The sequence below is a fragment of the Oncorhynchus masou genome, chromosome 23 (genome assembly GCF_036934945.1).
Source record: "Oncorhynchus masou masou isolate Uvic2021 chromosome 23, UVic_Omas_1.1, whole genome shotgun sequence".
In the NCBI taxonomy this organism is placed as follows: domain Eukaryota; kingdom Metazoa; phylum Chordata; class Actinopteri; order Salmoniformes; family Salmonidae; genus Oncorhynchus; species Oncorhynchus masou.
In genome coordinates, this window is record NC_088234.1 from 52,603,257 (window position 1) to 52,631,227 (window position 27,971).

At 41.4% G+C, this 27,971-nt stretch overlaps 1 protein-coding gene across 2 annotated transcripts in view; it reads right to left on the reverse strand.

Annotated features, from left to right (window-relative positions):
- Positions 1-220: 220 nt before the first annotated feature.
- The window catches only part of LOC135511027 (phosphatidylcholine:ceramide cholinephosphotransferase 1-like), a 42,993-nt gene continuing 15,242 nt past the window's right edge, over positions 221-27,971 (reverse strand). The window contains exons 1-6 of one of the 2 annotated variants that reach the window (XM_064932485.1): positions 24,532-24,680; positions 9,618-10,493; positions 9,095-9,212; positions 7,763-7,916; positions 7,104-7,270; positions 221-6,993 (exon numbers count right to left, since the gene is read on the reverse strand). In XM_064932485.1, coding sequence (XP_064788557.1) covers positions 6,817-6,993; positions 7,104-7,270; positions 7,763-7,916; positions 9,095-9,212; positions 9,618-10,231 — 1,230 coding nt within the window. In that variant the 5' untranslated portion in view covers positions 10,232-10,493; positions 24,532-24,680 and the 3' untranslated portion in view covers positions 221-6,816. Of the gene's footprint in view, positions 6,994-7,103; positions 7,271-7,762; positions 7,917-9,094; positions 9,213-9,617; positions 10,494-24,531; positions 24,681-27,971 lie in introns of those variants that run through there. The other variant, XM_064932486.1, reaches the window with a different exon arrangement.

Sequence of the window (27,971 nt, forward strand, 5' to 3'; positions counted from 1 at the left end):
GTGTCAACAGTTTGTGTCATGAAATGTGCCTGAGCCTATAGAAATAGACGTGGTGTATACACGTGGTGTATACACAATGCTGGAAAGGGGCCCAGAGTGAAAATGTTTATGAACCTCTGTGCTACACCATTCTTCGTCCGGGTGGGACAGAAGACCACAACAATCTTGGGCTCCGTCTGGTCATAACTTCCAATCATGGACAGAGGACACTGCTAAAATGCTGAATGATAAATTGTTTTATTTGAAAGCCTCCCAGATATAATTCTCTGTCCTATCCATTTATCATAGCTTATCTGGTATACACAAAAGAAACACATGAAAAATTGTATTGTTGATTCACACAAATTAAACATACATAATTACGTTAGCTGTCATTATTCTAAAATAAAAGAAAATTCCAGCTTAGTTTGCAACCATGGACTAACTTCTCCCAAACTATGGCCAGGAGACAAAAAAGGTGTTATATACAGTACCAGTCAAAAGTTTGGACACACCTACAGTAATCATTGAATGGGTTTTGTTAATTTTGACTATTTTCTACATTGTAGAATAAAACTCTGAAATAACACATATGGAATGTAGTAACCATAAAAGTGTTAAACAAATCAAGATATATTTGAGATTCTTCAAAGTAGCCACCCTTTGCCTTGACAGCTCTGCACACTCTTGGCATTCTCTCAACCAGCTTCACTTGAAAATGATTTTCCAACAGTCTTGAAGGAGTTCCCACATATGCTGAGCACTTGTTGACTGCTTTTCCTTCACTCTGCGGTCCAACTCATCCCAAACCATCTCAATTGGGTTGAGGTCGGGTGATTGTGGAGGCCAGGTCATCGAATGCAGCACTCCATCATACTCCTTCTTGGTCAAATAGCCCTAACACAGCCTGGAGGTGTTAGCCCTAACACAGCCTAAGCACAAACCAGATGGGATGGCATATCGCTGCAGAATGCTGTGGTAGCCATGCTGGTTAAGTGTGTCTTGAATTCTAAATAAATCACAGACAGTGTCACCAGCAATGCACCCCCACACTATCACACCTCCTCCTCCACGCTTCACGGTGGGAATCACACATGCGGAGATCCATATTTTTGGAACCAAAAATCTCAAATTTGACTCATCAGGCCAACGGACATATTTCCACCGGTCTAATGCCCATTGCTCATGTTTCTTGGCCCAAGTCTGTTCTTCTTATTGGTGCCCTTTAGTAATGGTTTCTTTGCAGCAAGTCAACCACGAAGGCCTGGTTTCCGGTTTCCGAGCTGGTCACGGGTGCACCTCAGCCATGCTCAAGGTACTAAACGATATCATAATCGCCATTGATAAAAGACAGTACTGTGCAGCCGTCTTCATTAACATGGCCAAGGCTTTCGACTCTGTCAATTACCGCATTCTTATCGGCAGACTCAACATTTACATTTACATTTAGGTCATTTAGCAGACGCTCTTATCCAGAGCGACTTACAAATTGGTGAATTCACCTTCTGACATCATGCTTTCTAAATGTAGTATAATCAACAGCCTTGGTTTCTCAAATGACTGCCTTGCCTGGTTCACCAACTACTTCTCAGACAGTGTGTCAAATCAGAGGGCCTGTTGTCCAGACCTCTGGCAGGCTCTATGGGGGTGCAACAGAGTTAAATTCTCGGGCCGACTCTTTTCTCTGTATATATCAACAATGTCGCTCTTGCTTCGGGTGATTCCCTGAACCACCTCTATGCAGACGACACCATTCTGTATACATCTGGCCCTTCTTTGGACACTGTGTTAACAAACCTCCAAACGAGCTTCAATGCCATACAACTCTCATTTCGTGGCCTCTAACTGCTCTTAAACGCTAGTAAAACTAAATGCATGCTTTTCAACCGTTCACTGCCCGTACGACTAGCATCACTACTCTGGATGGTTCTGACTTAGAATATGTGGACAACTACAAATACCTAGGTGTCTGGCTAGACTGTAAACTCTCCTTCCAGACTCATATTAAACATCTCCAATCCAAAATAACATCTATAATCAGCTTCCTATTTTGCAACAAAGCCTCCTTTACTCATGCTGCCAAACATACCCTCATAAAACTGAGTATCCTACGGATCCTCAATGATGTCATTTACAAAATAGCCTCCAACACTATACTCAGCAAACTGGATGCAGTCTATCACAGTGCCATCCGTTTTGTCACCAAAGCCCCTTATACCACCCACCACTGCAACCTTTATGCTCTAGTCTGCTGGCCCTCGCTACATATTCATCGCCAGACCCACTGGCTCCACGTCATCTATAGGTCTATGCTAAGTAAAGTTCTGCCTTATCTCAGCTCACTGGTCACAAATAACACCCACCCGTAGCACGCGCGCCAGCAGGCATATTGCACTGGTCATCCCCAAAGCCAACACCTACTTTGGCCGCCTTTCCTTCCAGTTCTCTGCTGCCAATGACTGGAACGAATTGCAAAAAAAATCGCTAAAGCTGGCGACATATTTCCCTCACTAACTTTAAACATCAGCTAATTGAGCAGCTAACCGATCGCTGCAGCTGTACACATCTGATCTACCTACCTCATCCCCATATTGTTATGTACTTTTCTGCTCTTTTGCACACCAGTATTTCTACTTGCACATCATCTGCACATCTACCACTCCAGTGTTAATCTGCTAAATTGTAATAACTGCACCATTTGCACATTTGCATAAGAGTTCATACCCTTTAACTCCTAAAAGATGTGTAAAGTGGCATGTGTGTGCTACCATATGGCTATTGAAATATATTTTATTTAATTGTTCTATTTTATTGGGATGTTCATTTCAAGGAATAGACTTTCTTTTTTTCTATTGTGTTATTGATTGTACGCTTGTTAATTCTACGTGTAACTCTGTGTTGTTGTTTGTGTCGCACTGCTTTGCTTCATTTGGGCCAGGTCACAGTTGTTAATGAGAAGTTGTTCTCAACTAGCCTACCTGGTTAAATAAAGGTGAAATAAATAAATAAATAAAAAATTCACACAGTCTCCTCTGAACAGTTGATGTTGAGTGTCTGTTACTTGAAATCTGAAGCATTTATTTGGGCTGGAATTTCTGAGGCTGGTAACTCGAATTAACTTATCCTCTGCAGCAGAGGTAACTCTGGGTCTTCCTTTCCTGTGGCGGTCCTCTTGAAAAAGTCAGTTGCATCATAGTGCTTGATGGTTTTTGTGGCTGCACTTGAAGAAACTTTCAAAGTTCTTGACATTTTCCAGATTGACTGACCTTCATGTCTTAAAAGTAACGGACTGCCATTTCTCTTTGCTTATTTGAGCTGTTCCTGCCATAATATGGAATAGGGCTATCTTCTGTATACCACTCCTACCTTGTCACAACACAATTGATTGGCTCAAACGCATTAAGGAAACAGTTTCCACAAATTAACTTCTAACAAGGCACACCTGGTCATTGAAATGCATTCCAGGTGACTACCTCATAAAGCTGGTTGAGAGAATGCCAAGACTGTGCAAAGCTGTCATCAAGGGAAAGGGTGGTTACTTTGAAGAATCTCAAATATAAAATATATTTTGATTTGTTTAACACTTTTTTGGTTACAACATGATTCCTTGTGTTATTTCATAGTTTTGATGTCTTCACTATTATTCTACAATGTAACAAAAAATAGTACAAATAAAGAAAAACCCTTGAATGAGTCGGTGTCCAAACTTTGTACTGGTACTGTATATATATATTTATCAAGGCACATATTCTGACTTTCACTGCCTGGTTTAAGTTAGGCGTGTGCACTTCAAGTCAAAATATGGCCTTAATGTGCGTGCATCAAACGTCGAAGGATTTCAGAAATGGTTCTACTGGCTTCCTTTTTAAGAGAGAAATGTCTGGATTGAAGGGGCTCAAGGGGAATATCCCCAAACTCCTCTCATGTTACAGCTGTAGATGGCTTTAGAGAGGTGTACATCAATAAGCCTACATAGAGACATCTAATCTGCCATTCACATTCATACATTTTTGACATAGCCGCAGCTGTCAATGAGAACAGCATTTCGTCTCACATGGGTACATGCTAAACTCATTACAGTTTATGCACTTTTAATATAGCCATAAACATATGACCTTATACCCATTGAACGAAGGTATCCCAACCTTTTCTTTAGAGGACAACCACCGCTGCCTCCTCTTCAAGCTAAGAGGCCAAATTACAATTTGTCAAAACATTCATCAATAGAAGAAATAGCACATCAATTCAGCATTCAAATTATGTCATCATTATCGATTTAGTACTGCTACTCTTTAGGACACACAAAAAAAACATGACGTAAAAATGTACAACAATGATTAGAGGCTAGAGCTCTTTTTAAAGAATAAATACAATTGAGGTCCATTATATTAACCTGTCCTGTCTCACCATTCAGTTCTATTAAACTGGGCCATGCTGCATTTTCATAACAAAGTGCCATGTTATTATCAGTTCAGTCTCTCCAGTCAGACAGCTGAACTGAGGTAATTTCTTACTCGAACCAGCTCTACTTCAGGAGAAAACATGTTGTGCTGTTGGAATGGTAACACAAAATCATTTTAATGCACAAGTGTATCGAGGATCATTAGAAACCATTTTCACATTCATGGTAATCAGTACGTTGTCTGTTGTGTGGATTTGTCCGTACATTAGAACCCCAGTACTGTGCATTTGGCCCCCTCGCCCATTTGATAACCCCATTGGCTTTGTACAATTTGTCAGCTTCTTTAGTGGGTAGTTGTGACTAAACTATTTTTGGCATTGCAAACTTGCCAGCCAATATAGTTCAGGACAGTACCAATACACTTTGCCTCAAACTTCTGTTTTTAAACAAGTCAACATTGAAAAGCCCTATACATTTGACACAGTTCAAAGATGGCATATCACCACTGAACTGCATTAAGATCAACATGTATGTCAATAAGACAGATAAATAATCACAAGAAGCTTGTCTTTATCAGTAGGGCCAGGACGATACCAGTATATACTCGTCAGTATCATGGCAGGGAAACAAAGCACGAAGCGGGATTCAATTCTTCAGGAAAACAGTTCTAATGTCAGAAACAAACATCATTATGATGCCATCTACAGTCAAATTTATATATTTTCCAAGTTATTTATTTATTTAAATTTACCTTTATTTAACTAGGCAAGTCAGTTATGAACAAATTCTTATTTACAATGACGGCCTACAACAGCCAAACACAGACGACGCTGGGCCAATTGTGCGCTGCCCTATGGGACTCTCAATCACGGCCTGTTATGATACAGCCTGGATTCGAACCAGGGTGACACCTCCAGCACTGAGATGCAGTGCCTTAGACCGCTAAACCACTCGGGAGCTATAGCAACCAATATTTAACATACAGTAGGTTTTTAAAAGGACCAAAGAGTTAGCCTGCTTCAGGTTTTCATTTTTGCAACGGAAAAAAATAGTGATACTGGTGTCCTTCCGGCCCTATTTATCAGTAAGACATTCTGGCAGGCTGCATTCAGGAACACACTGCTCTATTGGCCAAGTCGACAACAGCCAGTAAGATCTATTTTCTGGGTCTGTTTCGAGAACACTGTTTGACAAAATAGGGATTCAGTATCTCTTACAAAGACTTGTAGGTGTGCTGCACAACTCCAGTACAGTCCTTGAGGTCCAGAGGGTTTCCATCATTCTTTCAAAGTTAGCAACTAACCTTTGATACAAGATTATTAGCAAGTCAATGAGCTTTAAAGTCTTAATGACATGTTAGAGGACTGAAAACCCTCCAAGACCATCTTGCAAGGACATGGTTAGAATAGGATTGGAAAAAGATTTAGAACACGGTCAAGACTGGCTAAGGGTCAGTAAATGATTAGGACATAACCAAACAACTTAACGGTTCTTCATTAACTGCTATAACATCACCGGCTATGGAAAAAAATATTATATATGAAAACATAAATAAATTGACAGGACATTTCACTCGTCTCAATGTTTTTGGTTTTGGGAAGACTAATTACCATATAAGGCTGGCATCATTATTCTTACATTCATGCGAACAGGACTTGAACGATCATTTGGAACCGCTTCATGCCGACCTTGTGGGCAGTCAGACAGACACGCGCGAGGCAGAGGAACACCGACACATAATATACAATCAAGCTAAGGAAGGCACTGGAACAATTCTAAATACCACAGATTCTTCTGCTTTCAGCATTCAATCTTGAAAAAGGTACAAATCTAAAAATATTTTTGGGGACATTATTTGTTTTGAAAAATAAAGTTGCAATTGTTAGAAAAAAAACTTTTTTTGCACCATTGCCACGTTGTAGATGACAAAAAAAGTAATTTGTTAAAAAAGAAAAAAAATATTTTGCATCTAAAACTCCCCCAGACGACGTATGGCATTTTGGTTATCAAAAAAACATTTCAGTGACATGTTTTGCACTTAGTAGACCTTATCGGACCAGAATTTCTCAAATTATTTGCAGAGGAAAAGAGTCTAAACTACTTGTTACAGCCTTGGTCAAAACAAAAAAACAAAAATAATCGAAATATAATATTTAAATATTAACCAGATCTGCTGTAGTCAACGAAACATTGCAAAGTGTCCCAAGCAAAAAATACATGATGAAAGTAGTGTGCTAAGTTTTCAAAAACCTTTCCCAAAATAAAATTATTTGTAGTGCTAAAGTAAGACTATGGTCACAGTGCTAGCCAGAACTGGGATTTTTCTAAACAAGTCAAGGGAACAGCACTGGCTTGGCAACACGACACCATCTCCTTCAGACGATCACAACTTCAGGAGGTCTCTCGCTCAGCTCCCACCCCTCATGCGACCTGGGTCACTGGGTGTCCACTTTGCTGTACTTTACCCCATGGCTCCACGGAGACGATCGCCATGAACACGGCAGCTGATAATTTCGAGGGACAATGCCCTTGACGTTTCCCTCAAAGTACTGGAACAGTCGAAACCACCAGACTCTGGAGAATGGGTTACTCTGGGACGTCTCTTTCAGCGCCTGAATGAAAACACAACAGAGAAAATAAATACAAGTAGAATAATGCTACTTAAGCTAAATTAAGCTACATTTAACACCAGATAATGGAGACCGGCGTGCTGGCTCCCCACCTGCTGGTTGGCCATGGTGTGGTACCACCAGAAGAGACGTGTTGTGATGAAATAAGCCACCACCACGTCCACAGTATAGTGGTCATGGGCTAGCAGGATGCAGAAGATGCCTACTGCACTCAGAGTCCAGCAGAACCAGTGGTACCACCAAAACCTCTTAGGGGAATCTGACAACAGAGAAAGACAGGGAAGGGTTAAAGGAATATACATAGAGACATTATTTTGTTTCAATAATCAACAATGAAATGCATTTACCTAACACATTGCTTTGGAACAAACTATGTAGTCTTTCAAACCAGACTTCCACAACCATCCACTAGATGTCACTGCAGCATAAACAACATGGCTAACATCACAACAGTACAGTTCAACATCATGTGACACCACTGTTAGCAGAGAATTTACACAAGAAGTCAGCTTATCTCTCTATTGCTTGGGAAAAGCTTTACTGCAATTCTAAAACGTTTTCTATGAGCAGTGGAAAACAGCCAACTGGTAATCTCAGATTGTGAAAGAGAAGAGAACAGAGAAAATGACAGAAGTTTATAATGATAGAGTAAAGTGTTGGTGTTAGCATGACGGTAAACCTGTAGCCTACTTTTACCCTTTGATAAAGAGATTGACACAACCATGCTAACGCTAACCTATGTAATACTTACACTCTTTGATAAAGAGATATGATAGTGTTAGAATGACTGTGTGGCCGCTGTACAGGTAGTCTCCACACATGGTGTGGGAGCCGGTGATTGACAGGCCTCCGCCGGCGATCAGCTTTATGATCCTCCTCATCTGAACCTCCCAGTTCCCAAATAGCTGCAACGACACGCATACCGTTATGTGTCAATTTGACATGTCAATCATTCAACAATGTCCAGTCAGCTAGTCACATGTCTATGCGCTCTCTTAACTTTTTTGTTCTCCATTATGTATGCTACATTTGAACTCAAATAGGGAACACAGAAGAGAAACTTTGTGGATCAGATACAGCATGTGACTCAACCAACACTACATTGCATGCACGCATGTGCTATGTACACACAGTGTAATATACACACACACACGTAAATGTGCATTGTGCATGGAAACACACAAATAAACAAATGCACACACAAAAAAAACATGTACACACAAATAAGCACGTGCACGCACACACACAACTAAACACGTACACACACACACACACACACACGAGAGAGGAAGCCACTTCACAGTTGGTCTCTGTGATGGAGGACAGCTTGTTCCAATTCAGATAGAGGTTTAGAACAGGAAACCAGGCCCAGGACATAACAGTACATAAAAAGACCTTCATCTGTTGCTGGGAGGGGAGTAGAGGAGGGGAGGAAAGTTGGAGGGCGGAACAAGGGAACAATACACATCACTCCCAATGGCCTTGGGCAACAGTAGGAGTGGGAAAGTTTCTATACACTGAACTCCCACCCACAGCTTTGTTCTGTGGTGGGCGGAGCTACCATTTTGTGACTTCCATTCTTCGAAACTTCAAAAGATTTTCAATAGAGAACTATATAGTATATATAAGTGATCAAGTGAGTCACACTTGAACCACATGCTACCTCAGTATAACTTGACCTCATCTGGCTCTTTAGTCACAGGGTTAGGATGTGAGAAGCGAAAACATTGAAAGGAAACTCATGCCTGATGAGCACTCAAGCAGTTTAAAAAATAGCTCTTTTAAGTTGTACACATGCAACATAACCGTTTTTATCTTTTTCATGTGATCAATGTCCCGTGAAGAGGACTGGGGGGCGTTAAACTGAAAACAAGGTCTAGATCTCTTTCTGTTGAGTTTGTCTTTAGGGGGTGTTGTTTTTAAGATCCAACTGTAATGTTTATATGCAAGAATAGCCCAGAGAATCAGAATACTATAGCAGCAATGACACATCATTGATGGAAATAGATGTGGGCGCTGGTAGGTCACAGTGAGTGTTCGCAACTGACAGCCTACTGTTGCTTGGATTTGGAAGGAAACAAACCTTTGGAGAGCATTGGAAGTGCATCCCTGGAACAGGCAGAGTGGTTATGTACATGGTGACACATCTGTACAGGTAGAGGGTACCCACAATGAAGAAGAACCGACGGATGATTATTGATCTGGACACAGAGATACAGATTATTGGTTAGTTATCTACGGTCACATTCCAGGCTGACTACATTGCAGACGTTGCATTGCAGCAACCTATGGTTGCATGCCACGTTATTGATTGCCAAGTCGAGCATCAGATTGCTATATGATATGTGGTTAGCTCATATGTTAAACGCATATCCAGGCGTGGTGAGTTCTGGAAGACGTTTGCAATTTATTCAGCCTGTAATGTTGCCATTGCGTATCTCAGAAAAATAAGTTCAAAGTTGAAGGTTACAATTTGAAAAGGTAAAACACTGCCCCATCTATTCTTATCACACATTTACATTACATTTAAGTCATTTGGCAGACGCTCTTATCCAGAGCGACTTACAAATTGGTGAATTCACCTTATGAATTCACTGTTGTCTCACCTGTACTTGAGCAGGGTCCACTGCAGCAGCCACAGACTCACCAGCAGCATGCCATTGATCTCGCAGATAGAGAAGGCCCACTCCACCCGGTCAAAAATGTCAAAGAACTTATCGGGCAGCGGTGGGGTATGCTCCTTGGCCGGCACCCTCTCATGGACCACCGAGATGACCACAGTGGTAGTGACAAAGCAGCAAACTGCGTAGAGGAACGCTACGCCTGTCTTGCCCCACTCCTGGGGGAACCCAGAGCGTTCAGGCTCCAACATGGGGATGGGGATTTGGACCATCTCCTTCCGGAAGCCATTAAGCACCAGCGAACCTTTCCGCAGGGGCTTGGCAGTGCCGTTGGGCAGCCTCCCATGGCCATTGGCGTGGCCGTTTTTTTGGTGCTCCTCAATGTGATGCTCGATCCGTAGGGTCTCCAGCCGTTCCAAGAGCTGCCGCCCATTGTCTGATGAGACCAGTGAGAGGGGCGGGGTCAGGAAGTCATCCGGGGTGAGCCGCAGCAGGACGGGTCCGTCCGCCTGCTGGAGGGAGTCGCCGTACTCCTGCATCCCCTCCTCGCTCAGCCAATGGGACACCTCCTCCGCCGACCACTGCCCCACCTTCTTCATCTCAGCCAATGGGGAAGGGGGGAAGGGGCCAGGGGGGGCCCGAGGACAGAGAGGGAAAGGCTGCAGGAGATATGGCAGTCTATGGAGTAGTAAATCGTCCCCAGCTGTGGCTCATGGCGCTTCAGGAGCATTGGATGGGGACACCCGGAGGACCCAGTCTCAGACTTAGCAGAGTATGGAAGGTAGCTAGTAGCCAGCTGCTTTAGCCTGCTTTGTGCTTCTTCACCTCATTACTTCAATGGGGTTCCCGTATGCCTCTTTCCTGGGAAAGGAGAGAAAAAGGGTTGAGACTTGAGATTCAACCTAGAGCAGACAGTGACCAATCGTTGAATTATAGAAAAGGATAATTAGCTTGTAACATGGCCTTTAGTACCACAGGTAGCTCACTGAAATCAACACTGAAACCAGTTAAGCTCTATTTCCTTCAGATGAACACATGCTATCAATTACACACATCATTCAAAAGCTATTTTTACGACGGCAACACTCATAGGAACAACAAAATAGAAGCATGTTTCCATCTTTGATCTCTACAGTAGACAATCCTTTCAGAGGACACACATCCTGTGTGGCTTTAGCCTTTTTATGTACCAAGCCACTGAGAAATATCTATGATTGTACCTGACAGCCTTTACCAGTAAACCCACAACAATGACATTGAGATCCCATTGTAAACGGTCAACATACTGTACATTACAGCCCTAAAAAAAAAGGTAATTATTGCTGGTTAGAAATCTCCCTACAGTTTGATACAGTATATTGATTTATCAAAGACTTTGATAAGCAGAAGTGACAGGACTTGCTTCAGTATCCCCTAAAACTAACCTAAGGCAGTCATCTTTTAGACAGTTACCACCTAAAACCACTGAACAAATTACAGACCAAGCAATATGATTGCTACTGCTGGGCAACCCAGCCCCCAAAGTGCTTCTTATAACCTGTATGCTAGGATTTCCTTTGTGTTGTTTTAGGAATCCTGCATTCTCCCTATAACATGCTGACTACACCGCTCGCGCAAAATAAATGTACAAATACATGTTATTCAATCATTGCGCCAACGAGCGTCTGCATTGTCAATCGCTAAAATAGAAGTCCGTTTTATTTGTGACGCTGAACGCGGTGCAAGTCCTGTCTATCCCATCTCCTCATTGGTTATAGAAGCATATACCCAAGTGCCATCTCCTCATTGGTTATACCCACGTGGGTGATTGAAAGATAAACTGAGGTCGGTCGGGATAATACACCTTATTATGAAAGTTAATACCAATTGCCATATAAAGTTCAATAAAGAAAAAGCCTGGAAGGAGGAGAGATGACTAGAAAGTAGAGGTCGACCGATTAATCGGAATGGCCGATTAATTAGGGCCGACTTCAAGTTCACATAACAATCGGAAATCTGTATTTTTGGGCGCCGTTTTTTTTTTTACACCTTTATTTAATCTTTATTTAACTAGGCAAGCCAGTTAAGAACACATTCTTATTTTCAATGACGGCCTAGGAACGGTGGGTTAACTGCCTCGTTCAGGGGCAGAAAGACAGATTTTCACCTTGTCAGCTCGGGGGATCCAATCTTGCAACTTTACAGTTAACTAGTCCACCTCAAAAACAACCTGCCTCTCTCTCATTGCACTCCACAAGGAGACTGACTGCATGTTACGCAAATGCAGTAAGCCAAGGTAAGTTGCTAGCTACCATTAAACTTATCTTATAAAAAACAATCATAATCACTAGTTAACTACACATGGTTGATGATATTACTATACATTATCTAGCGTGTCCTGTGTTGCATATAATCTGACTGAGTATACAAGCATACAAGTATCTAAATATCTGACTGAGCGGTGGAAGGCAGAAGCGGGCGCGTAAACAGTCATTCAAACAGCACTTTCGTGCGTTTTGCCAGCAGCTCTTCGTGTGTCAAGCATTGCACTGTTTATGCCTTCAAACCTATCAACTTCCGAGATGAGGCTGGTGTGACCGAAGTGAAATGGCTGGCTAGTTAGCGCGCGCTAATAGAGTTTCAAACTTCACTCACTCTGGGCCTTGGGGTGGTTGTTTCCCTTGCTCTGCATGGGTAACGCTGCTTTGATGTGGTGGCTGTTGTCGTTGTGTTGCTGGTTCGAGCCCAGGGAGGAGCGAGGAGAGGGACGGAAGCTATACTGTTACACTGGCAATACTAAAGTGCCTCTAAGAACATCCAATAGTCAAAGGTTAATGAAATACAAATGGTATAGAGGGAAATAGTCCTATAATAACTACAACCTAAAACTTCTTACCTGGGAATATTGAAGACTCATGTTAAAAGGAACCACCAGCTTTCATATGTTCTCATGTTCTGAGCAAGGAACTGAAACGTTAGCTTTCTTACATAGCACATATTGCACTTTTACGTTCTTCTCCAACACTTTGTTTTTGCATTATTTATACCAAATTGAACAGGTTTCACTATCTACTTGAGGCTAAATTGATTTTATTGATGTATTATATTAAGTTAAAATAAGTGTTAATTCAGTATTGTTGTAATTGTCATTATTACAAATATAAATATATATATATATATATGTGTATATATATATATTTTTTTAAATCGTCCGATTAATCGGTATTGGCTTCTTTGGTCCTCCAATAATCGGTATCAGTGTTGAAAAATCATAATCGGTCAACCTCTACTAGAAAGATTCAGTTGACCATTTTGTGTGGATTAATTGTCAGAGTAGAGGACCTTGTGCATTTCAGATAAAATAACTCAATGTTTATATCCCAGGACAAATTAGCTAGCAACAGCAAGCTAGAAAAAAAGGACAAATTAGCTAGCAACTGCAAGCTAGCTAGCTAATTTGCCATAAACGTTTAATGCTTTTCAACCAGAATTAATACAATTGGTTAAGAGTTTGTTTTGATATTTTAACCTGCGTGTCGTGATCGCGTTTGGTGTGGGGGGACAAAATCAATTTGCGCACGATTGCGGACGCACCTGCGCATCCAGTTTGGGCATGGTGTAACCCCCATTCAGTCTCACTGGGTAGCAGTGGTTCTGTTGTCTGATATCTGATTGGAGGTTAACTCAACAGTAATGCTGTTGAATTGAGATTTTGAATCCAAACAACTGTTATAAAAAGGGTTCTCAGATGCATTGTCTCCATCCCTTTGATCCTGTCCTGTGCTGCGCTGGTGAGATATACCCTCTTTCTTTTGCTCTCCGCCCCTGGGATTCTTGGAACATGGCCTTTAAGGCTATGACTTCTCTTTCTCCCTCTATGATCATGCCCAGAATAAGGCCTTGAAATGCTTTGTAACTTAAGCTTTATGCCTTGTATAATGTATTGTTCATTTTACAATGGTATTAAATATCTGCCTTTGATATAGACAATTCTCAGACCTTTCTATTACTTTTACTGATCTATAGCCATTAATCTTTATGGAGTTAAATAAAAATTAACTAGGCAAGTCCGTTAAGAACAAATTCTTAATTACAATGACGGCCTAGGAACAGCCTTGTTCAGGGGTAGAATGACAGATTTTTACCTTGTCAGCAAGGGGATTTGATCTTGCAACCTTTTGTTTAATGGCCCAATGCTCTAACCACTAGGCTACCTGCCGCCCCAAACACTTCTACATTAATATTGCTTGGTTATTTAATAGACTTTGTTAACATATTAATTCCAAAGTCTTATTACGGGTCACATGTGAGGTATGCACATATTGTAAATTTTACCCCACTACTCTCGGTTTCCCATTTTTCCAGCTGTAGCAACCACCACTCAACAGTATGCCTCTATTGCTTTAACTTAAAGCACAACAGCAACAGCTCACTTTATCCACTGTAGTGTAAACTGCAACAATCCACATCTGCTGGCTTGGGTGTGTTTATAAATGGTTTTGACAGCAATGGACACAGGGTGTCCCTGCTTATGTTTCAGGGAGTCCATGGTTCAGCTGGAGGCCAAGGCTGTGTTTCTGGAGGCTCAGTAAGGAACTCATAAATCAGCCAGGCTGAGGGTCAGTGCTCAGCACTGGGCCCCACCCCAGTCACAGGGCAAGCAGCCAACAGAACCATTCAACCCTTACCTCAGCCAACCGCCCTACAGACTGGGATACAGCCCTATAGGCACCAGCTGCCTGCTTTCATGAATACAACTGGCAAGGCTTCAACTCTGATGAGACTGATGAGCAAAAAATATAACTTATTTTAACATTCCAACATGTCCATAACAACAGGTTAGCCCACCACCATGAATGACAGATTTGAACAGCTATAAAATACTCTTTGTAATGGCTGGCTGTACAGTGGGGCAAAAAAGTATGTAGTCAGCCACCAATTGTGCAAGTTCTCCCACTTAAAAAGATGAGAGAGGCCTGTAATTTTCATCATAGGTACACTTCAACTATGACAGAAAAAATGAGAAAAAGAAATCCAGAAATCACATTGTAGGATTTTTAATGAATTTATTTGCAAATTATGGTGGAAAATAAGTATTTGGTCAATAAACTTTTGTTATCTCAATACTTTGTTATATACCCTTTGTTGGCAATGACAGAGGTCAAACGTTTTCTGTAAGTCTTCACACACTGTTGCTGGTATTTTGGCTCATTCCTCCATGCAGATCTCCTCTCGAGCAGTGATGTTTTGGGGCTGTTGCTGGGCATCACAGACTTTCAACTCCCTCCAAAGATTTTCTATGGTGTTGAGATCTGGAGACTGGCTAGGCCACTCCAGGACCTTGAAATGCTTCTTATGAAGCCATTCCTTCGTTGCCCGGGCGGTGTGTTTGGGATCATTGTCATGCTGAAAGACCCAGCCACGTTTCATCTTCAATGCCCTTGCTGATTGAAGGAGGTTTTCACTCAAAATCTCACGATACATGGCCCCATTCATTCTTTCATTTACACGGATCAGTCGTCCCGGTCCCTTTGCAGAAAAACAGCCCCAAAGCAGGATGTTTCCACCCTCATGCTTCACAGTAGGTATGGTTCTTTGAATGCAACTCAGGATTCTTTGTCCTCCAAACACAACGAGTTGAGTTTTTACCAAAAAGTTACATTTGGTTTCATCTGACCATATGACATTCTCCCAATCTTCTTCTGGATCATCCAAATGCTCTCTAGCAAACTTCAGACGGGCCTGGACATGTACTGGCTTAAGCAGGGGGACACGTTTGGCACTGCAGGATTTGAGTCCCTGGCGGCGTAGTGTGTTACTGATGGTAGGCTTTGTTACTTTGGTCCCAGCTCTCTGCAGGTCATTCACTAGGTCCCCCCGTGTGGTTCTGGGATTTATGCTCACCGTTCTTGTGATCATTTTGACCCCACGGGGTGAGATCTTGCGTGGAGCCCCAGATTGAGGGAGATTATCAGTGGTCTTGTATGTCTTCCATTTCCTAATAATTGCTCCCACAGTTGATTTCTTCAAACCCAGCTGCTTACCTATTGCAGATTCAGTCTTCCCAGCCTGGTGCAGTTCTACAATTTTGTTTCTGGTGTCCTTTGACAGCTCTTTGGTCTTGGCCATAGTGGAGTTTAGAGTGTGACTGTTTAAGGTTGTGGACAGGTGTCTTTTATACTGATAACAAGTTCAAACAGGTGCCATTAATACAGGTAACAAGTGGAGGACAGAGGAGCCTCTTAAAGAAGTTATAGGTCTGTGAGAGCCAGAAATCTTGCTTGTTTGTAGGTGACCAAATACTTATTTTCCACCATAATTTGCAAATAAATTCATAAAAACATCCTACAATGTGATTTTCTGGATTTTTTTTCTCATTTTGTCTGTCATAGTTGAAGTGTACCTATGATGAAAATTACAGGCCTCTCTCATCTTTTTAAGTGGGAGAACTTGCACAATTGGTGGCTGACTAAATACTTTGTTGCCCCACTGTATGTAGCCTGTTTTGACTCAGTGTGAGAGGCAATTCACGACAGGAGTGAAGTAGGGGAAAGGGTAACCCACAGAGGTGGAGTGTAAATGTGTGAGAGAGAGATTAGAGATTTGCCGTCACCGAGTCAGCTGCGTGCGGTGGACCTTTGCTCCTTGAATTATCTTACAGGGCAGCCAGTGTTATTATTCCACAGCAGACTTTAGCCATGCTGCCGAGGGGAAAACCACAAATGTATTCAACTCGGGGGTACAACTTTGGTTTTAGAAGTGGAGGGACAACCTGGTGGATGGTCTGGGGGTCCTCCCTCAGAATGTTTTGGGCATCTAAAGATAATTTCCTGCATTTCTTCACAATCTAATATGACCATTTTGGGGTAACTTTTATTGTAAATAAGAATATAATAAGTTTCTAAACACTTCTACATGAATGTGGACGCTACCATGATTATGGATAATCCTGAATAATGATAAGTGAGAAAGTTTGACCCACAAATATCAATACCACCCCCCTCCCCACATAAAAAAATTCAAACCACCCGTTATTCAAATCAAATCAAGTTTTATTGGTCACATGCGCGCTAGTGGCGTTTCAATTGGAGACGTCACTTGCTCTGAGACCTTGAAGTAGTGGTTCCCCTTGCTCTGCAAGGGCCACGGCTTTTGTGGCGCGATGGGTAATGATGCTTCGAGGGTGACTGTTGTCTGTGTGCAGAGCGTCCCTGGTTCGCACCAGGGTCGGGGCGAGGGGACGGACGTAAAGTCTATACTGTTACACATGCAGCAATATCTAACAAGTAATCGAACAATTTCACAACAGCTACCTTATACACGCAAGTGTAAAGGAATGAATAAGAAATGGTACATATGAATATATGGATGAGCGATGATCGAACGACATAGGCTAGATGCTATTGAGTACAGCATATACATATGAGATGAGTAATGTAGGGTATGTAAACATTACATAAAGTGGCATTGTTTAAAGTGACTAGTGATACATTTATCACATCCAATTTTTTATTATTAAAGTGGCTAGAGATTTGAGTCAGTATGTTGGCAGAAGCCACTCAATGTTAGTGATGGCTGTTTAACAGTCTGTTGGCCTTGAGATAGAAGCGTTTTTTCAGTCTCTCGGTCCCAGCTTTGATGCACCAGTAGTGACCTCGCCTTCTGGATGATAGTGGGGTGAACAGGCAGTGGCTCAGGTGGTTGTTGTCCTTGATGATCTTTTTGGCCTTCCTCTGACATTGGGTGGTGTAGGTGTCCTGGAGGGCAGGTAGTTTGCCCCCGGTGATACCTTCAGGGGCTGTTGCGCCTTCTTCACCACGCTGTCTGTGTGGGTGGACCATTTCAGGTTGTCCGTGATGTGTACGCCGAGGAACTTAAAACTTTCCACCTTCTCCACTACTGTCCCATCGATGTGGATAGGGGGGTTCTCCCTCTGCTGTTTCCTTACATCCACGATAATCTCCTTCGTTTAGTTGACGTTGAGTGTTAGGTTATTTTCCTGACACCACACCGAGGGCCCTCACCACCTCCCTGTAGGCCGTCTCGTCGTTGTTGGTAATCAAGCCTACCACTGTAGTGTCGTCTGCAAACTTGATGATTGGAGTTGGAGGCGTGCATGGCCACGCAGTCATGGGTGAACAGGGAGTACAGGAGAGGGCTGAGAACGCACCCTTGTGGGGCCCCAGTGTTGAGGATCAGCAGGGTGGAGATGTTTCCTACCCTAACCACCTGGAGGCGGCCCGTCAGAAAATCCAGGACCCAGTTGCACAGGGCGTGGTCGAGACCCAGGGTCTCGAACTTAATGATGAGTTTGGAGGGTACTATGGTGTTAAATGCTGAGCTGCAGTCGATGAACAGCATTCTTACATAGGTATTCCTCTTGTCCAGATGGGTTAGGGCATTGTGCAGTGTGATTGCATCGTCTGTGGACCTATTGGGGCGGTAAGCAATTTGGAATGGGTCTAGGGTGTCAGGGAGGGTGGAGGTGATGTGATCCTTGACTAGTCTCTCAAAGCACTTCATGATGACGGAAGTGAGTGCAACGGGGCAATAGTCGTTTAGCTCAGTTACCTTAGCTTTCTAAGGAATAGGAACAATGGTGGCCATCTTGAAGCAGGTGGGAACAGCAGACTGGGATAGGGAATGATTGAGTATGTCAGTAAACACACCAGCCAGCTGGTCTGCGCAGCTGCCGTCTGGGCCGGCAGCCTTGTGAGGGTTAACACGTTTAAATGTTTTACGCACATTGGCTGCGGTGAAGGAGAGTCCGCAGGTTTTGGTAGCGGGTCGTGATGGTGGCACTGCATTGTCCTCAAGGCGAGCAAAGAGGTTGTTTAGTTTGTCTGGGAGCAAGACATCTGGGTCCACGACGGGGCTGGTTTTCTTTTTGTAGTCCATGATTGATTGTAGGCCCAGCCACATACCTCGTGTCTGAGCCGTTGAATTTCAACTCTACTTTGTCTCTATACTGACGATTAGCTTGTTTGATTGCCTTGCGGAGGGAATAGCTACACTGTTTGTATTCGGTTATGTTTCCGGTCGCCTTGCCCTGATTAAAATCATTGGTTCGTGCTTTCAGTTTCGCGCGAATGCTGCCATCAATCCACTGTTTCAGGTTGGGGAAGGTTTTAATTGTTGCCATGGGTACAACATCACCGATGCACTTGCTAATATACTCGCTCACCGAATCTGTGTATACATCAATGTTGTTGTTTGACGCTATCTGGAACATATCCCAGTCCACGTGATCGAATCAATCTTGAAGCGTTGAATCAGATTGGTCGGACCAGCGTTGAACAGACCTGAGCAGGGTTGTTTCCTGTTTAAGTTTCTGTCTAAAGGCTGAGAGCAACAAAATGGAGTCGTGGTCAGATTTGACAAAAGGAGGGCGAGGGAGGACTTTAGGATCTTAGTTAAACATTCATTATTGGTTTCAGGTGTGTTAGAGCAAGGCCAGAGTGACAACAGTAAGTCAGACCCCCAGGGACAGGACTGAGCAGCCCAGCAGCTAGGGATGGCCTAAATAGGTATCTCCCCTGACGTGTGCATTTTTCAATACAAACTCCTTTTGTTGTACAGTATTCCAAAGGCATCCAGACCATATGAAAGATGCACAGAATACCCTTAAATCGGGTAATAAATCAAATATAGTGATACATAACTTGACATTTCTGCCATCCATTGTGACATTGTGGAAGGATAACCAACATTCAAATGAATGGCACTGCATGGGGACAAGAGTTGTAATAAGTGGTGTAAAGTACTTAATTAAAAACACTTTAATGTACTACTTAAGTAGTTTTGGGGGGTATCTGTACTTTACTTATATTTTTAAATGGCTAGTATGAGAGGAAAATGCTCCAATTAACACACGTATCAAGAGAACATCCCCGGTCATCCCTACTGCGAACTAAACCCAAATTCTTTGTTTGTAAATTATGTATGTGTTGGAGTGTGCCCCAGGTTATCTGTAGGGAATTTGAAATGATTTATACTTTTGCTTTCAATACTTAAGTATATTTTAGTAATTACATTTACTTTTGATATTTTAGTATATTTAAAACCAAATACTTTTACTCTAGTATTTTACTAGGTGACTCACTTTTACTTTAGTTATTTTCTATTTAAAAAAAAGGTATCTTTACTTTTACTCAAGTATGACAATTGGGTACTTTTTCCACCACTGGATGTAGTGGACCCTAGGGGAAGTATACTAAAACATGGGGTAAGGCAGCCTTAAATGTAAGATGCATCAACATGTGAGGATGAGCAAAGCCACCCTTCACCTGAACAAAGGAATAACTAGTTATGAGTTTGCATGGGTTAAAAAATATGATTTTTTTCCCCACACAGGTTAAAAAAATAGTTTAGTTCCCCTTAAACCATTTGTTGCAGTAAGGATCCCCCCCAGACTGGTTTATGGAAACCATGAGAACACCCGCATCAACTGCTTTACTGTGCGACCAGAGAAAATACGCTGCATCAAAGATCATGTCCCTGTGCTTTCTAACTTCACCATGTGTCTGAACTCTCTACCCAAAGGTGTTCAACTGCAGCTGCATGCTGTCTACTGGCCAACCATGTTGAGTAAATATTTGCATAGTTCATTCTATGTGGGTTTGTGGGCCAGGTAGTAGACCAAGTGATACAGGTGAGAGAATGGTGATTACGCATTTTATTCACCATCGTTCTCGGAAGGTAACGTTCCGTAATGAGACTACTTTTTCTAATAAAGCATTGTCCCAAAGTGTGTGAGTATTTTTTTAAACTTTAATTTAACTTGGCAATTCAGTTAAGAAAAAAAATCTTATTTTCAATGACGGCCTAGGAATAGTGGGTTAAACTGCCTTGTTCAGGGCGACAGATTTTTACCTTGTCAGCTCAGGGATTTGATCTTGCAACCTTTCGGTAACAAGTCCAACACTCTAACCACTAGGCTACCTACCTGTTATAAGGCAAGGCCTAGCATTGTCATGATGAGTAAATACACAGACAACTTTACACAATGTTTACAAGCACTGCATTGACCAACTGGACAAAGTTTATTTTGCAATTTACTGTCTACAGAGAGAGTATGTTTACAAGTAGTGGTGGTCAGTTTACTGCTGTTCAACCAACTTCGGAACGGAAGTATCCCGGGAGCAATGAACACAGTACACTTAAATACAACACATTTCGTGTAGTGAACAGAGTTGGAAAATAACTTGACAGTTGACTTTGAAGATTCAGGAGTACTTCATGCCACTGTAATTACAATGGCGAGTTGATATGCCATGTCTATAGTTGTACATAGCTGCAGGAGAGGCATAAAGGAAACCGTCATTTCATCACTCCAACAGCTTGCAAAACATCAGCAATCTAATAGTCCCGTGTAGCTCTGTTGGTATTATAGCAGGGCGCTTGCACTGCCAGGGTTGTGAGTTTGATTCCCACAGGGGTAAATGTATGCACTCACTACTGTAAGTCGCTCTGGATAAGAGTGTCTGCTAAATTACTAAAATGTAAAAAAATATGTAGCAAAGTAACTGAACTGCTCATATGGCAGTGCAATTCTGTTTACTTAATAGTGTTGTAGCTGATGCTCGGCATTCAGTGACATAACAGCACCCGCTGCCCGGCTCATACAAACAGTGAACACCAAACTGTGTTAGAAGAATCATGTATATTCTTACTCAACCATCTGACACAGCTTTGTGTTCGCGCTTACAGCCAATAATGAAAAGTCATGGCAGATACAACTAGGGTTGTGATGATTCTAGTATATGTTTTCCATGAAAACACGAAGCAGACCAAACTCTTTGGTCCTTTAAAAACATGCTGTATTTCAAAATGTGTGTGCTATAGCATGGAAAATATATAAATATGACTCTGGATGACAATATAATGTTTGTTTCCAACATTAGGGCTTCATGTTTTGTTTCCTTGCCACAATACTAACAAGTATCGTGATGCTGGTATTGTCCAGGCCCTAGATACATTTTATATATATATATATATATGGAAATAACGTGAGCTTTTTAAAATCTAAAATCAAGGATGTTTTTAGGCCTACAGCCCCACATAAATGAAACTAGTGGCCAGAAACAAGACTACATAGCAGAACGCTGACATTTCTGATGCTGGAAAAAATTACTTGGATCACAAAATGAAACAAGGACAAGTGGAAAACGCATCAATGATACATAGTCCAACCATACTGCTTCATGCTGTAAATTCTTCCCTTCGAGGTTTGGCCGTGGAATGGAAGAGTAACGACATTGGTGGAAAAAATACTCAATTGTCATTCTTGACTAAAAGTAAAGATACCTTAATAGAAAATTACTCAAGTAAAAGGGAAAGTCACCCAGTAAAATACTACCCGAGTAAAAGTCTAAAAGCATTTGGTTTTAAATATACTTAAGTATAAATTATTTCAAATTGCTTATATTAAACACATGATGGCACAATTTTGTATTTTATTTTTCACGGATAGCCAGGGGCACACTCCAACACATAATTTACAAACAAAGGATTTGTGTTTAGGATGTCTGACAGATCATAGGCGGTAGGGACGACAAGGGATGTTTTCTTGGACGATTTTCATGTCCAGCTAAGCTTTCAAAATGTAACAAGTACTTTTGAGTGTCAGGGAAAATGTATGGAGCAAAAAGTACATAATTGTCTTTAGGAATGTAGTGAAGTAAAAGTTGTGAAAAATATAAATAGTAAAGTACAGACACCCCCAAAAACGACCTAAGAAGTAATTTCAAGTATTTTCACTTAAGTTCTTTATACCACTGAGTAACTAACGAGGCAGAAAAGCAAAAGGGTGTGTCTGTGACCAGAGTTTAACCTTTCCCCCCAAAGCATGCCAAGTACACAAACAGGGCGCCAGGAGCAGAGTGACTCATTCACAATTCTAAAACGTATGTTTCAGGGATGAGACTAACCAATTCAGGCCAAATAGACACAGCAAAAATATAGAGCTACAGATTATTGTCAATATAAACTTTCCTTAGCACTCTGGTTGACAAAGAAACAATAGACAGTCTCGCTGACAAACATGTTGTTGGAAACAAGGTTATAGTAAACCGAAACTACTAATGAAAGACGTTCATAAACTGAAATAAAAACTATTCACAAACCCGTTTGAAAAACTAAAACTATACATAAACTTATCTTTGACAAATTAACAGTACACTGTACAAACAAAAGCACGCACACACACACAACCAGTCAAAGGTTTGTCAGCATCATGAGGTAGTCACCTGGAATGCATTTCAATGAACAGGTGTGCCTTGTTAAAAGTTCATTTGTGGAATTTCTTTCCTTCTTAATGCGTTTGAGCCAATCAGTTGTGTTGTGACAAGGTAGGGGTGGTATACATAAGACAACCCTATTTGGTAAAATATCAAGTCCATATTATGGCAAGAACAGCTCAAATAAGCAAAAAGAAATTACAGTCCATCATTACTTTAAGACATGAAGGTCAGTCAATCCAAAAAATGTCAAGGACTTTTAAAGTTTCTTCAAGTGCAGTCGCCAAAACCAAACGCTATGATGCAACTGACTCTCAAGAGGACCGCCACAGGAAAGGAAGACCCAGAGTTACCTCTGCTGCATTAGAGTTACCAGCCTCAGAAATTGCAGTCCAAATAAATGCTTCACAGAGTTCAAGTAACAAACACATCTCAAAAAATCAACTGTTCAGAGGAGACTGTGTGAATCAGGCCTTCATGGTCAGATTACTGCAAAGAAACCACTACTAAAGGATACCAATAAGAAGAAGAGACTTGCTTGGGCCAAGAAACACGAGCAATGGACATTAGACCGGTGGAAAGATGTCTTTTGGTCTGACAAATCCAAATTTTAGATGTTTGGTTCCAGGATGTAACAACAAAATGTGGAATAAGTCTAGGGGTATGAAAACTTTCTGAAGGCGCCGTACATAGTAATTAATATTATATACATTTGTTAATTTGACTGAATCATATCATTCTATCCACTTCCTTATTTTGTCTCATTGTCGTATAGACATATATTGTATATTGATCGGCCTGCCTGCTCAATGTGCCTGCTAGCAACTACTAGGTAGTTTCATTGACAAACATAGACGGAACTTAGCTAACTAGCTAGTGATTTTGGGCACTGAAACAGCGCGTTGCTTGTGCTTTATTTACAATAGGTTGACAGCTTGCTGATAAAGTTGATGACATGTTCTCAGAAATCAGTTCTAAGCAGACAGCAGAAGCGGAATCAATACTGTCTGCAGTGCACTGACTAGGTTATCCATGCACGTCTTTTTACTTCAGAAATACTGCACCAAACACATGAGCTCGATGTAAAATTGTGCGGCTAACACATCCACTGCAAAACATCAAAATAAATTACAGATTTATTGGTTTATCTTGGATTAATTCGAACTATTTTGAGGAAGTGGTATTGGCTATGCTGTGGATGTGGTGACTCAAGGAGGAACAAACATTAATTGCCAGGGTACGATATAGTGAACATAACACACCCACATCAAACCACACCTCCAAGACCCAAATATAATTTCTCTTAACGAGAAGCAGAAAAACACGTGGAATCAATGCGTTCAGCCCCCCCTTGAAAAAGAACCTAACCTATGACCTGACCCATCAAAGTGTGTATTACTGCTCCACAGTGGCAAAACCTTACATCCCTCAAAAATCGAAACACTATACATAAATGTCTTCTAACATTAAAACACACAGGCTACTTCTGGTCCCTAACACAAAAAAAACAAGTAAATCAGATCTTAAACCTAACTAAACTGAATTTCAAGGAAAAGTCTATAAACTATAATAACATTGGTTGGAATGTTGAAGAGTCACATTCATTCCTCCAGGTTCTAAAGTTCCCGGTCGAAGATAGAAATAATTATGTAAGCATAAAACACCTGTGCCATAGGACTTACCCCTATCTCCCCTGTGCCTCCTCTTCATTCTTCACCTGCTCTAATCACAAAACACATGTGGCTCTGAGAGAGAAAGAACAGCTCTGCAGCAGTTCCTCTGAACAAGGCTCTCTCTTTCTCAGACTCCTCCTCCTTCCCTCTTGGTCTCTCTATCGCTCTCTGGCTTGAACGGCGTCCCTGAACCCCACCCATTCTGAGCTAGCGTGTCTGCAAAACGCAAAAAGATCTGATCTCCATCCATTTACCTTATTCATCCTTTAAGAACAATGTATATCATTGGAAAATTTCATTTTTTTTTTGAAAAGGACACATTTCAAGTGGTGGAAACAGGCAACCAGTCAGAAAAAGTGTACAGTAAACATAGCGCAGGGAGCTGGATGCACATAGTAGAAAACACACTGGAGGATTCATGGGGATTTGAAAACGGGTCAGCTCCTGTTATAGAACTAATTGTTTTAACGTCTCACCTAGGCCACACAGTCTTATCACCACAACTCACACACACACACACACACACACACAAATGAAGGAATTTAAAATGTTACTCAGGTAACTAAACTTGAACCAATAAGCTAGGCTTATTTGTGCCATATAGATACATTATATAGACAGTCTGTTTGCATATAGAGCACATTTCAACAGTGAGCGTACCATGTTTCCTCTTTCTATGCCTAAAGTATATTTGTTTGAACATGTTGAATCAACATAAGCCACCACAACCAACATTACAAGTAAGAATGTCAAAATGACATTCCAGTTATGGAAACATATTCAGGCCAACCTTTTGTTTGCTTTCCCCTCCTCCTTCCCCCTGGGTGTTTTTGCTTTTCTGGGACAATGCTTTATTTGAAACGGTAATCTTCCATTACGGAACGTTAACTTCTGAGAAAAATGGTGAATAAAACGTGTGAACACTATTCTCTCACCTATATCACCTATCCTACTACCTGCCCCACAAAGCCACATAGAATGCATTTTACCGAACATGCTTGACAAGTTGGCGATACCAGGGTGAAAATTAACAGCAAGCAGCTGCAGTTCAACACTGTTGGGTAGAGAAAGTTCAGACACACACAAACACGTAATACTGGTTATAGCAAACATGAACTAGGCTCCCTGAGGCCTGTCATGAGGTTGAGTGTTCTGATGTGTTGGAATACTTTTCATATTACTATAACATACTGTTTTCACAATTCTATTCAGGTATAGGCCTACTCGTTTGTATGTAGTAGGCCTGTGTGTGAAACTGCCTTGAAGGCTTTCGACAACACCAGCAGTCTCATAGAACACAGAAGCTACTTATAGAAGCAGAGACAAAGTCTCTTTGTTCAGGGTTTTTTTTACGTGAAGGTTATCCAGTACTGTGGAGCGAGAGCAACCAGCTAAAGTGGCCGATGTTGGGGATAGGTTACATTTTTGGACAACTTGATTGGCAGAAGAGATGCTGGGAATGAGTAGGAGTTTAGAGATTACATTCTTAGCATCAGCAATGCAGGTTTCACTTTACTGAGAGGTTTGCACTACTGTTGGCAAAATATTTTGGCCTACAGTAAGTCCAGATTCTTTAAATGCTGTATGGTCAGGACACCTCTTAAAACAAACTTTTAGACATACTTGTTGGAAACTATCTGACACTGACAGCATTTTCACACGTCGATGAATCAACCACACTGTCACTTATTTGACAAGTGGTTGAGGCTCACATCATTAGCGCCTCCTACATTAACTCCAATGTACCTCATTCAATATTACGCTAAATTAACTTTCAAAAAATGTTTGCAGTAACCTGCATTAAATTGTTTTTATTGTTTCTGTACAGTATGTGCAGTTGATCAATCAAAATTAGATTAACATTTGAAATATTGGTACTGTAGCCTCATGATCGAAGTTCTACATAGCATTCAGTAGCCAGGAAAGTCATTGAGTTAGTCTCAGTCATGTAGGCTAGTCTATAAGCAAGATGTATGGGAACAGTGACTGAGACGTGGAATAAGGTCTCTTAAGTCTTTCAGCAAACCCTCAATTGTCAAAATTTCACAATAGAATACATGAAGAGACCGAGCCTTCAAAGAAGAGGATATATGAAAGTATCTACAATTCATACTATACGGGCCTGATAGAGGTATAGCTTTTTAGTCTTCTAGGAAATAAATAAAATAGCCTACTTTGTAGGAAAGGGAACACTGAACAGGCTTCCATCTTGGCTGCAAAATAGTAAGTCGTAAAAATAAGTAAGCTTCCTTCTTTCATGATAACACACAAGGCCATTGGTACTTTTGACAAACTCAAACAAGATAGATGACAACCCATATACAGTCAAATTATCTGAGGTATTCAATACAAATGAGAATAAGCAATCAAATCAAATCTGCATCCACTGCAGAGCAATCAATCTGCTGTATGATTGCATTTATCCTGTTTTTGAGGGGAAATTGGCAATTAAGGTCAATTACAGGATTCTGAAAACAATGCACGCGTCTTTGGGCCTTCTGTAGGAAGTAATGAATCCACTAAGATAACTGAGAGTACAGTGACCTTATAGAGGTACAATTTGCCAGTCTAAGGTCAGTTTGCCAAAAGACTAGAGTCGTTTTAGTTAGAAGCCAGCATCAAATTTAGTTCATTGGAGCAATAATTTTAGTGTTAGTTAACATTTCTCTGTTGTGGTATTAACTAACCATCTTCCACAAGCACAGCTTGCGACAGTTGAATTGGCCAATTTTCCACTGTTTTTTAACAGCTTCCAGCCCTATCAACAGGGGTCTTTTCCATGTGATTTCTCTCTCTCGCCTTGACTTCAGTTCAACCTTCCTCCCTTAGTACCAGGAAAAAAAACATCACTGGACATTGACATTGAAGTGTTCATCTTCAACCTTTTGAAATTTCCTCATGAGATAATGAATGATGTAATGGCCTAATGAGATCAGAAAGCAGTGGTGGAGGAACCGGCAGTGCTTTAATCAATCTGCCAGGCATAATAGTTGAAGACAGTGGGTTCGGAACAGCAAGTCACGAATCTGTGTGTTGTGTCATGGTGTCTGAATACAGATAGTAGAGGTAACACGCTGGCCCCTGGGAAAGAGTATTTGCTGATGTCACAGAGGAATATCACATCTTCAATCTTGGCAGATAAACAGGCTCAGAACTCACCACTAAAGAGATAAGATTCGAGGAAAATATTAACCCTGTTTGTTTGGTTTCATGCAAATCTGACTGTCAAAAGTATTGAATAGCCTACAACTTCCCTTCACCCAAATACAATCTACAAACATATTTCCCCCAGCGATGGTAGATGTGAGACAATCTATAAAACAGTATTTTTTTTTCAGTAGTAGCTTAACTTGAAAGAGCAATTAGTGGCTGGATGGTCACATCTTAGCTAGGGCTGGGAATTGCCAGGGACCTTACGATATGATATTATGACGATACTTATGTGCCGA